Genomic DNA, 12,651 nt, shown 5'->3' with positions numbered 1-12,651 from the left:
GTCAACAATACAGTCACCCCCTTTTTTAATAAATTCCACTGCAATACCATCCAAACCTGGTGCCTTGCCGGCTTTCATCTTCTGCAAAGCTTTCACTACCTCTTCTCTGTTTACCAAATCATTTTCCCTAACCCTCTCACTTTGCACACCACCTCGACCAAAACACCCTATATCTGCCACTCTATCATCAAACACATTCAACAAACCTTCGAAATACTCACTCCATCTCCTTCTCACATCACCACTACTTGTTATCACCTCCCCATTTGCGCCCTTCACTGAAGTTCCCATTTGCTCCCTTGTCTTACGCACTTTATTTACCTCCTTCCAGAACATCTTTTTATTCTCCCTAAAATTTAATGATACTCTCTCACCCCAACTCTCATTTGCCCTTTTTTTCACCTCTTGCACCTTTCTCTTGACCTCCTGTCTCTTTCTTTTATACATCTCCCACTCAATTGCATTTTTTCCCTGCAAAAATCGTCCAAATGCCTCTCTCTTCTCTTTCACTAATACTCTTACTTCTTCATCCCACCACTCACTACCCTTTCTAATCAACCCACCTCCCACTCTTCTCATGCCACAAGCATCTTTTGCGCAATCCATCACTGATTCCCTAAATACATCCCATTCCTCCCCCACTCCCCTTACTTCCATTGTTCTCACCTTTTTCCATTCTGTACTCAGTCTCTCCTGGTACTTCCTCACACAGATCTCCTTCTCAAGCTCACTTACTCTCACCACCCTCTTCACCCCAACATTCACTCTTCTTATCTGAAAACCCATACAAATCTTCACCTTAGCCTCCACAAGATAATGATCAGATCCCTCCAGTTGCACCTCTCAGCACATTAACATCCAAAAGTCTCTCTTTCGCACGCCTGTCAATTAACACGTAATCCAATAACGCTCTCTGGCCATCTCTCCTACTTACATAAGTATACTTATGTATATCTCGCTTTTTAAACCAGGTATTCCCAATCATCAGTCCTTTTTCAGCACATAAATCTACAAGCTCTTCACCATTTCCATTTACAACACTGAACACCCCATGTATACCAATTATTCCCTCAACTGCCACATTACTCACCTTTGCATTCAAATCACCCATCACTATAACCCGGTCTCGTGCATCAAAACCACTAACATACTCATTCAGCTGCTCCCAAAACACTTGCCTCTCTTGATCTTTCTTCTCATGCCCAGGTGCATAAGCACCAATAATCACCCACCTCTCTCCATCAACTTTCAGTTTTACCCATATTAATCGAGAATTTACTTTCTTACACTCTATCACATACTCCCACAACTCCTGTTTCAGGAGTATTGCTACTCCTTCCCTTGCTCTTGTCCTCTGAATAATATACTGAATAATATACTGATGATTAAGTTTAATTCCAAACATTCTAAAATGAGTTATGTTAAATTTATGCAAATTATGATAAAAAGAAACATTAATGTACTACATTATTATCCCTGGGGATAGGGGAGAAAGAATACTTTCCACATATTCCCAACATGTCGTAGAAGGCGACTAAAAGGGGAGGGAGCAGGGGGCTGGAAATCCTCCCCTCTCGTTTTTTTTTTATTATTTTCCAAAAGAAGGAACAGAAAGGGGGCCAGGTGAGGATATTCCCTCAAAGGCCCAGTCCTCTGTTCTTAACACTACCTCGCTAATGCGGGAAATGGTGAATAGTATGAAAGAAAGAAAGATTACGTAATTGTGACTAGTACTGATTAATGGTTCAGTGATTATCTGCTCTTATTTCAAACACTTGAAATTAAACTGAATTTCAATTCATGCCAATTTTTATATAACAAAATGGTAATACTCACTGTATATGCATAATAATTCATTCTACTAACTACATTATATGTACGAGTTAGTACAATATTCATAAATAAATAATGATAATTACCTTTTGTGAGCAGTCCAACAGTCGGTAGTGGTCGCCAAGTACATCAGCCCATCAAAAAGATTGATGAGAGTCTCCTCGACTGCCTCTTGTTTGTCATCAATGCGCCTGCCAGGGTGAGGTTGAACATGCTGACCTTTGTTGAGCCGAGGGTCCTGATCAGGTCAACCAACTCCCTGGACTCAACCACGTGGAGCAGAAGTATGTTGTTGACAAAAAGATGGACCATCTTTTTGTCGAGAGTGGACTGGTGAATGGCACTGCCAATGCTGGCTAAGCCCAGGGCCTTGCTGATGGTGGACTTCCAGACCTCACTGGCGGGCAGCTTGAGGGTGTTGTCGCCACAGCTGTGCATGATGCTGCTGCCAGAGGAGTGGTGGCAGTGCTTGCCATGGCCAGAGCCAGCCTTGATCTCCTCCTCAAACTGGATGGGTGACATGGCCTCTAACAATTTTCTTGGTAGGGTGACATTTTTGGCATTCAAAATAGTACCTGTTGTCCTTGTCCTGACAACTGAACTCGAAGCAGCACTCCAGGTGGGGCCAGGGGTTTTGGAAAGGCTCCTGGTCCTGGCTGGCAGCAACATGGCTCTCAGATGGCTGATAAATCTCCGCTACAGAAGTGCCTGAGACAGGCAATTTAAATGTAGAGAACTTCCGCTTGGTGTTCCATGGACAATGGTCTGTTGTAGTCTTTACCGTTGTAAATTAACTTGTAGAGACCAGACTGTAAGAATGAAGTTAGAGAACTGAACGCTGTCAAGTTGACAATGATAATGAACATCGTTGCTGGCTTATACAGCCGATACGGCCAAATCCTCAGTGTGTCAACAGGGTTGCTAGGTCTGTCCTTTTATGGAAAATCTGTCTTTTTTTGGATCTGGTTGTCCTATTTATTTTGAGAAAAAAGAAAAACCTATATTTGTCCTTTCTAAAGCATTTTATTTAGCTTTATACATAATAATAACAAAGTTCACAAATCTTAATGAAATTCTTTCCCTCCCACATAATTGGCAACTGTCAACCAACAAGATCCATCATGGACACGTCCGCTTCCGCTTGTAACCTTACACTGTACCTGTTTGGTATGGAAACAGTATAGGGGAGGGAAGGGAGGTGGAACTGGGAGTTACAATCAGAGTCTGGGAGGGAGTCAGTAATGGTGTGTTTGATGGCTCAGCTATTACTATCATAAAATGTAAGGCGACGATTAATGTTTTTAATATCTGTTTGTATTATCTTATTATAATCTATTATTTTACTTTGTCGGTGTCTCCCGCGTTAGCGAGGTAACGCAAGGAAACAGACGAACGAATGGCCCAACCCACCCACATACACATGTATATACATACATGTCCACATACATCTCAACGTATACATATATATACACACAGACAAATACATATATACAAATGTACATAATTCATACTATCTGCCTTTATTCATTCCCATCACCACCCCGCCACACATGAAATAACAACCCCCTTCCCCTGCATGTGTGCGAGGTAATGCTAGGAAAAGACAACAAAGGCCACATTCGTTCACACTCAGTCTCTAGCTGTCATGTAATAATGCACTGAAACCACAGCTCCCTTTCCACATCCAGGCCCCACAAAACTTTCCATGGTTTGTACCAGATGCTTCACATGCCCTGGTTCAATCCACTGACAGCACGTCGGCCCCAGTATACCACATCGTTCCAATCCACTCTATTCCTTGCACACCTTTCACCCTCCTGCATGTTCAGGACCCGATCACTCAAAATCTTTATCACTCCATCTTTCCACTTCCAATTTGGTCTCCCACTTCTCCTCGTTCCCTCCACCTCCGACACATATATCCTCTTAGTCAATCTTTCCTCACTCATTCTCTCCATGTGACCAAACCATTTCAAAACACCCTCTTCTGCTCTCTCAACCACACTCTTTATTACCACATACCTCTCTTAACCTATTATTACTTACTCAATCAAACCACCTCACACCACATATTGTCCTCAAACATCTCATTTCCAGCACATCCACCCTCCTCTGCACAACTCTATCTATAGCCCACGCCTTGCAACCATATAACATTGTTGGAACCACTATTCCTTCAAACATACCCATTTTTGCTTTCCGAGATAATGTTCTCAATTTCCACACATTCTTCAACGCTCCCAGAACTTTCGCCCCCTCCCCCACCCTATGACTTACTTCTGCTTCCATGGTTCCATTCACTGCCAAATCCACTCCCAGATATCTGAAACACTTCACTTCCTCCATTCAGACTTACCTTCCAATTGATTTGTCCCTCAATCCTATTGTACATAATAACCTTGCTCTTATTCACATTTACTCTCAGCTTTCTTCTTTCACACACTTTACCAAACTCAGTCACCAGCTTCTGCAGTTTCTCACATGAATCAGCCACCAGCGCTGTATCATCAGCGAACAACAACTGACTCACTTCCCAAGCTCTCTCATCCACAACAGACTGCATACTTGCCCCTCTTTCCAAAACTCTTGCATTCACTTCCCTAACAACCTCATCCATAAACAAATAAAACAACCATGGAGACATCACACACCCCTGCTGCAAACCAACATACACCAAGAACCAATCACTTTCCTCTCTTCCTACATGTACACATGCCTTATATCCTCGATAAAAACTTTTCACTGCTTCTAACAACTTGCCTCCCACACCATATATTCTTAATACCTTCCACAAAGCATCTCTATCAACTCTATCATATGCCTTCTCCAGATCCATAAGTGCTACATACAAATACATTTGCTTTTCTAAGTATTTCTCACATACATTCTTCAAAGCAAACACCTGATCCACACATCCTCTGCCACTTCTGAAACCAAACTGCTCTTCCCCAATCTGATGCTTTGTACATGCCTTCACCCTCTCAATCAATACCCTCCCATATCATTTATCAGGAATACTCAACAAACTTATACCTCTGTAATTTGAGCACTCACTTTTATCCCCTTAGCCTTTGTACAATGGCACTATGCAAGCATTCCGCCAATCCTCAGGCACCTCACCATGAGTCATGCATACATTAAATAACCTTACCAACCAGTCAACAAAACAGTCACCCCCCTTTTTAATAAATTCCACTGCAATACCATCCAAACCCACTGCCTTGCCAGCTTTCATCTTCCACAAAGCTTTTACTACCTCTTCTCTGTTTAACAAATCATTCTCCTTAACCCTCTCACTTTGCACACCATCTCAACCAAAACACCCTATATCTGCCACTCTATCATCAAACACATTCAACAAACCTTCAAAATACTCACTCCATCTCCTTCTCACATCACCACTACTTGTTATCACCTCCCCATTAGCCCCCTTCACTGAAGTTTCCATTTGTTCCCTTGTCTTACGCACTTTATTTACCTCCTTCCAAAACATCTTTTTATTCTCCCTGAAATTTAATGATACTCTCTCACCCAAACTCTCATTTGCCCTCTTTTTCACCTCTTGCACCTTTCTCTTGACCTCCTGCCTCTTTCTTTTATACATCTCCCAGTCATTTGCATTACTTCCCTGTATTATTCTACAAACCATATAATTTTCATCACTATACAGAAATATCAAAAACTGATCATTGCATGATTATGTTGGACAAATGAAACAAATAAACAGTATATCTGAGAAATATATTTCATTTATATAACACGTGACATATCATCATATATACACATAAATGACAACGTAAATGATAAATCATATAATCAATTATAGTTTAAACTTTCCTATTTGCTTTGTTGCTGTCTCCTGCATTAGCGAGGTAGCACAAGGAAACAGACGAAAGAATGACCCAACCCACCCAGGTACACATGTATATACATACACGTCCACACATGCACATATATATACCTATACATCTCGATGTATACATATATATACACACACAGACATATACATATATACACATGTACATAATTCATACTATTATTTATTATTTATTTATTTTGCTTTGTCGCTGTCTCCCGCGTTTGCGAGGTAGCGCAAGGAAATAGACGAAAGAAATGGCCCAACCCACCCCCATACACAATGTATACACATATACGTCCACACACACAACTATACACACCTATACATCTCAATGTACACACATATATACACACACAGACACATACATATATACCCATGCACACAATTCACACTGTCTGCCTTTATTCATTCCCATCGCCACCTCGCCATACATGGAATACCATCCCCCTCCCCCCTTATGTGTGCGAGGTAGCACTAGGAAAAGACAACAAAGGCCCCATTCGTTCACACTCAGTCTCTAGCTGTCATGCAATAATGCCCGAAAACACAGCTCCCTTTCCACATCCAGGCCCCACACAACTTTCCATGGTTTACCCCAGACGCTTCACATGCCCTGATTCAATCCACTGACAGCACGTCAACCCCAGTATACCACATCGATCCAATTCACTCTATTCCTTGCCCTCCTTTCACCCTCCTGCATGTTCAGGCCCCGATCACACAAAATCTTTTTCACTCCATCTTTCCACCTCCAATTTGGTCTCCCACTTCTCCTCGTTCCCTCCACCTCCGACACATATATCCTCTTGGTCAATCTTTCCTCACTCATTCTCTCCATGTGCCCAAACCATTTCAAAACACCCTCTTCTGCTCTCTCAACCACGCTCTTTTTATTTCCACACATCTCTCTTACCCTTACGTTACTTACTCGATCAAACCACCTCACACCACACATTGTCCTCAAACATCTCATTTCCAGCACATCCACTCTCCTGCGCACAACTCTATCCATAGCCCACGCCTCGCAACCATACAACATTGTTGGAACCACTATTCCTTCAAACATACCCATTTTTGCTTTCCGAGATAATGTTCTCGACTTCCACACATTCTTCAACGCTCCCAGGATTTTCGCCCCTCCCCCACCCTATGATTCACTTCCACTTCCATGGTTCCATCCGCTGCCAGATCCACTCCCAGATATCTAAAACACTTTACTTCCTCCAGATTTTCTCCATTCAAACTTACCTCCCAATTGACTTGACCCTCAACCCTACTGTACCTAATAACTTTGCTCTTATTCACATTTACTCTTAACTTTCTTCTTTCACACACTTTACCAAACTCAGTCACCAGCTTCTGCAGTTTCTCACATGAATCAGCCACCAGCGCTGTATCATCAGCGAACAACAACTGACTCACTTCCCAAGCTCTCTCATCCACAACAGACTTCATACTTGCCCCTCTTTCCAAAACTCTTGCATTCACCTCCCTAACAACCCCATCCATAAACAAATTAAACAACCATGGAGACATCACACACCCCTGCCGCAAACCTACATTCACTGAGAACCAATCACTTTCCTCTCTTCCTACACGTATACATGCCTTACATCCTCGATAAAAACTTTTCACTACTTCTAACAACTTGCCTCCCACACCATATATTCTTAATACCTTCCACAGAGCATCTCTATCAACTCTGTCATATGCCTTCTCCTGATCCATAAATGCTACATACAAATCCATTTGCTTTTCTAAGTATTTCTCACATACATTCTTCAAAGCAAACACCTGAGCCACACATCCTCTACCACTTCTGAAACCACACTGCTCTTCCCCAATCTGATGCTCTGTACATGCCTTCACCCTCTCAATCAATACCCTCCCATATAATTTACCATACTGTCTGCCTTTATTCATACTGTACCATACTGTCTGCCTTTATTCATACTGTCTGCCTTTATTCATTCCCATTGCCACCCCGCCACACATGAAATAAAACCCCCTTCCCCCGGAATGTGCGTGAGGTAGCACTAGGAAAAGACAACAAAGGTCACATTCGTTCACACTCAGTCTCTAGCTGTTATGTAATAATGCCCCGAAACCACAGCAAACTTTCCTATTACAAGAAATAGAATTAACAAGAAAGAATAACAATGATACTGAAAAACCTATAAAGAAAACTAAAACAATAAAAATCTTATTGAACAAAATTAATGGACATTATCGGACTAAAAAGTCAAGTATCAGAAGTTAACTGGTTTGATAATGATTATGGAAGTTAACTTCTGATCAATATCAACTTAGATAATCATCTGTCATCAGATTATCACTTCAGTGCCCAACTTTGCTATTAAAAACAATGTAACCCACCTCCTTGTGAAAATATGCTGCAATTTCATCCAGTCCTAATGCTCTAAAACTTTTCATTTTAAGGATGGGTTTACTTCAGCTTCATCACCCCATTTGCTATGTATCTCTCTATCTGCATCCCAGCTTGTCCCAAAGACAGCACATTTGCCTCCTTACCACCTAATACATTCAGCAGTCTTTTAAAATACTCCATTTCCAGTTAAAATCTCTCCATTACCACTTCTATACCCACTCTCCTTACCGTCATCTTCATTTATCATGTTGTTCTTTTAACACTATTTGCATTCTTCCAAATAATTTTCTTTCTCTAAATTACACTGCTGCTTTCTCTACCCATTTCTCATTTGCTCTCTCTATCAGTTAACGAACCTTTCCCTTCTTCTCTCATCTCTTGTACTCTCCCCGATCACTAACACACTTTTCCTCCATAGAGATATCAACCATACAGCTTTCCTTTTCAATTTCACTTATGATCTAACTTCTTCATCTGATCATTTGCCATATTTCTGATTCCCCCACATCCTACCTACATGCTAATACTGAAGCACTGCTTTCCTAAGCAACTTTCACTACCCCTAGTTTCATATACTTTCACCCTTAGCTTTTCATCAATAAGTCTTACCTGGTATCTCAGCACACAAGCCACTTTTCAAGCCAGCTCACTTTCATCACTTGCACTTGAAATATTTGCCAGTCATTTTCTATTTTCTTTAAACTAATAAAAACTTCATTCTTGATTCCACCAAGAAAGTATCAGACACTCTACTTGCCATTTCGCTCCACATCTGTCAGTTGACACACAATCTATTAACACTCATTCACCCCCAACCCCTCTCATCCCTGTAACCTTAAGTATACATCTTTTTATAAACAATGTATTCCCAATTACCATTCGTTTTTCTTTACACACAACACACCCATTTTCATTTACACCTGTAAAATTCTATGAACTGTCTTGTATCTATATGACTGCTCCCTAACATTTCTAACAATTTTATGTAGATCTCAAAAATTTCTGGAATGCACATTCTTAACCATATTTACATTTTATGGAGGTTAGCTTCTACTATGCATGCATGATGCTTACAGCTAGTGTATACTTTACTACCTACCTAATGAATTTTGGCATGGACCACATGAGCTCCCAAGCACTATCAAATGAAAGGTTAGCATTCCCTGTCTCCTTCAATAAGCCATAATATCACTGATGATCTAAGGCCCAAATAATTTCCCAGTGAAGAACCCAAAAAGGCTTAATTTTATACAAAGCACCACACTCAAGTTTGAAACATGCTGTTTAATGATACCCTGTACAACGGAACTCTCTACAATACCCTAAAACCTTGTATTGTTTCCAAAAATCCCCTAATAATGAAGGTACCTGCAGTGTCTATGACCACTCCTCCTGCCTCCTGTACTAAGAGACAACCTGCAGCAATGTCCCAGCAGTGAACCCCCATGGAATAGTTGGCATCAGCAGCACCCAAAGCCACATGAGCCATGTGTAAGGCTGCACATCCCATGGTGCGGCACCTTCATGTGATGCAGCTCATTACTCTTCTCTAAGCTTGTTTAAATATCATTACCTTGATATATGATGTAAAGGCTTTCAATAAATAAATACAGAGTAAAAAGAAGCTTGATATGGTCACTAATAAACTAAATCTGAAACAGTAATGTAAAATAAATTTACTAAATACTATATTCTACAGAATATATTGTCCTGAAATAGCCTTGTGTTACATACTGTTAACTAAATATAAATCATCTAAGTGAAATCTTAGATTTGTAAAGTGAATGACAAATGTGACATTTTTTCCCCATCTCTTGTCAGGTAAGAGGTACATCTTGTCAGTAAAGGACTAGTGAGCTTTGGGTTACCTCTTTTGACCATGTCCAGCTTTGTGAATGACTCAGTAATTAACGACCAGTAATCCTGTTTTGACACTGGGCTGAGCCCAAGTCCTGTGGACTGATAATAAAGAAATGTCTCACATCAATCAAATTTCAAATCATAAAATACTTCATGACAGCTTACCCATGGACTTTTGGTATCAAGGTTGTAATATTGGTAAGGACGGTATCCACTTTCTCAGGGTCAAGACTTGAGCCAATTTCAGAGAAAATAAGGGCCTGACTCAGTTCTGGAAGTAAAATCAAAATACAACAATGAATAAAAGTGCAGTATCAGACTATCAGGTTGAAACCTTATTTATCATTTATTATACTTTGTCACTGTCTCCCACATTAGTGAGGTAGTGCAAGGAAACAGACAAAAGAATGGCCCAACCCACCCACATACACATGTATAAACATAAATGCACATTTATATACCTATACATTTCAATGCATACATACATATACATACTCAGACATATATGCCTTTATCCATTCCCACCGCCACCCCGCCACACATGAAATGGCACCCCCATCCCTCCACGTGCGAGTGAGGTAGCGCTAGGAAAAGACAACAAAGGCCACATTCATTCACACTTAGTCTCTAGCTGTCATGTGTAATGCACTGACACCACAGCTCCTTTTCCACATCCAGGCCCCACAAAAACTTTACATGGTTTACCCCAGATGCTTCACATGCCATGGTTAAATCCACTGACAGCACGTCGACCCTCATATGCCACATCGTTCCAATTCATTCTATTCCTTGCACGCTTCCTTTCACCCTCCTGTATGTTCAGGCCCCGATCACTCAAAATTTTTTTCACTCCACCTTCCACCTCCAATTTGGTATCCCACTTCTCGTTTCCTCCACCTCTGACACATATATCCTCTTTGTCAATCTTTCCTCACTCATTCTCTCCATGTGACCAAACCATTTCCATACACCCTCTTCTGCTCTCTGAAAAACACTCTTTTTATTACCACACATCTCTCTTACCCTTTCATTACTTACTTGATCAAACCACCTCACACCACATACTGTCCTCAACATCTCATTTCCAACACATCCACCCTCCTCTGCACAACCCTATCTATAGCCCATGCCTCACAACCATATAACATTGTTGGAACCACTATTCCTTCAAACATACCCAATTTTGCTCTCCAAGATAAGGTTCTTGCCTTCCATACATTCTTCAATCCTCCCAGAACCTTCGCACCCTCCCCCACCCTGTGACTCACTTCCGCTTCCATGGTCCATCCGCTGCCAAATCCACTCCCAGATATCTAAAACACTTCACTTCCTCCAGTTTTTCCATGCAAACTTACACAAAGGCTAAAACCTATGAAGATGATTTCTTCATTATAGTAGTGAGTTACTCTACTCTGACTATTCCCTACCATTCATATACAAGCAGGAAAGACATTTATCTCCTTAAATGATAAACAGGGTTAGGGAATGGACACAATGTACATGACCAGATGCTCTTTCTCATTGTGCTACAATATTCTAAACAAGAGTCTGGAAAAAAGTAAATCACCATGAATTAACTGTCAATTAGATATGCAAAGAGTGTCATAAGTTAGTGGTTTGGTGAAGAGAGAAGAGGTGGTGAAAACCTTGAGTAAGATGAAATGTGGCAAGGCAGCTGGAATGAAAGGTACAACAGATGAATTACTTAAGAGAGGAGGTAAATGTGTTGTTGGCTGGTTAGTTAGGATTTTTCAAAGTAAATAAATATCACAGATAGGTGCCTGAGTATCGGCAGATTGCCTGTATAGTCTTAATACATAATGGCAAGGTGAACTCAGCTGTGTGTCCGAATTACAATGGTATAAGTTTACTGCGTAAGTTGAGAGAATTGTGACTGAGAGGGAGGAAGCATGCAGAGAGCATACAACCAGGGATGAACAATATGGTTTAAGGAGTGGTAAAGGATGTGTGAGATCTGGAGAAAGCATATGATAGGGGTGACATCAAATCCTTTGTGGAAGGTGTTACAAATTCATGGTGCATAAGGAAAGCTATTAGAAGCAGTGAGATTTTATCAAGACATGTGTAAGTAAAGAGGAGTGTAAGTGGTGCCAGGTGAAAGTGGGTATATAGCAAGGGTGTGTGACATGACTATGGCTTTTTAATGTATATGGATAGAGTGGTGAAGGAAATGAATCCAATAATCCTGGACAGAGGGGCAGGAGCATTCTGCTGGGAGTGTGGGGTGCCTGAGAGCTGACAATGGTGGGTAATTCATGTCAAAAGCTGCAGGTGCTGATGTCTGAGTTTGGAAGAGTGTGTGAAGGGGGAAACCTGAGAAGGTTTGAGGGTGGATGCTTTGGAGATGAAACGTTTGAGAGCAATATGTGATATGAGGTGGGGTGATCAAGTAAAAAATAAAAGGGTAAGAGGTGTGGTAATATAAACGAGTATGGTTGAGAGATGAAGAGGGTATACTGAAATGGTTTGGACATAAAGAGAGAATGAGAAGGAGAGGTTGATAAAAAGGATATGCATGTCAGAGTGGAGGGGACAAGGGGAAGGGGGGACCATATTGGAGATGGAACAATGGATTGAAAAAGATTTTGAGCATCTGGAGCCTGAACATGTAGCAGGGTGAAATGGGACAGAGTGAATTGGAGTGATGCATTATACAGGGAGCAACACACTGTAAATGGACTGAACCAGG

The 12,651-nt window shown here is 41.1% G+C and overlaps 2 protein-coding genes across 7 annotated transcripts in view; one reads left to right on the top strand and one right to left on the bottom strand.

Moving 5' to 3' along the window:
- The window catches only part of LOC139754581 (regucalcin-like), a 549,227-nt gene that overhangs the window by 481,220 nt on the left and 55,356 nt on the right, over nt 1-12,651 (top strand). The window lies entirely within an intron of this gene.
- Nucleotides 1-12,651, bottom strand: part of LOC139754584 (inositol monophosphatase 1) — a 116,911-nt gene that overhangs the window by 65,666 nt on the left and 38,594 nt on the right. For 3 of the 4 annotated variants that reach the window (XM_071671988.1, XM_071671984.1, XM_071671987.1), the window contains exon 5: nt 10,107-10,212. In XM_071671988.1, coding sequence (XP_071528089.1) covers nt 10,107-10,212 — 106 coding nt within the window. Of the gene's footprint in view, nt 1-9,449; nt 9,602-10,106; nt 10,213-12,651 lie in introns of all 4 variants that reach the window. The other variant, XM_071671989.1, reaches the window with a different exon arrangement.

Source organism: Panulirus ornatus, chromosome 17 (genome assembly GCF_036320965.1).
Source record: "Panulirus ornatus isolate Po-2019 chromosome 17, ASM3632096v1, whole genome shotgun sequence".
NCBI classification, from domain to species: domain Eukaryota; kingdom Metazoa; phylum Arthropoda; class Malacostraca; order Decapoda; family Palinuridae; genus Panulirus; species Panulirus ornatus.
Note: the sequence above shows the minus strand (reverse complement) of the source record. Positions and strands in the feature narration are given on the sequence as shown.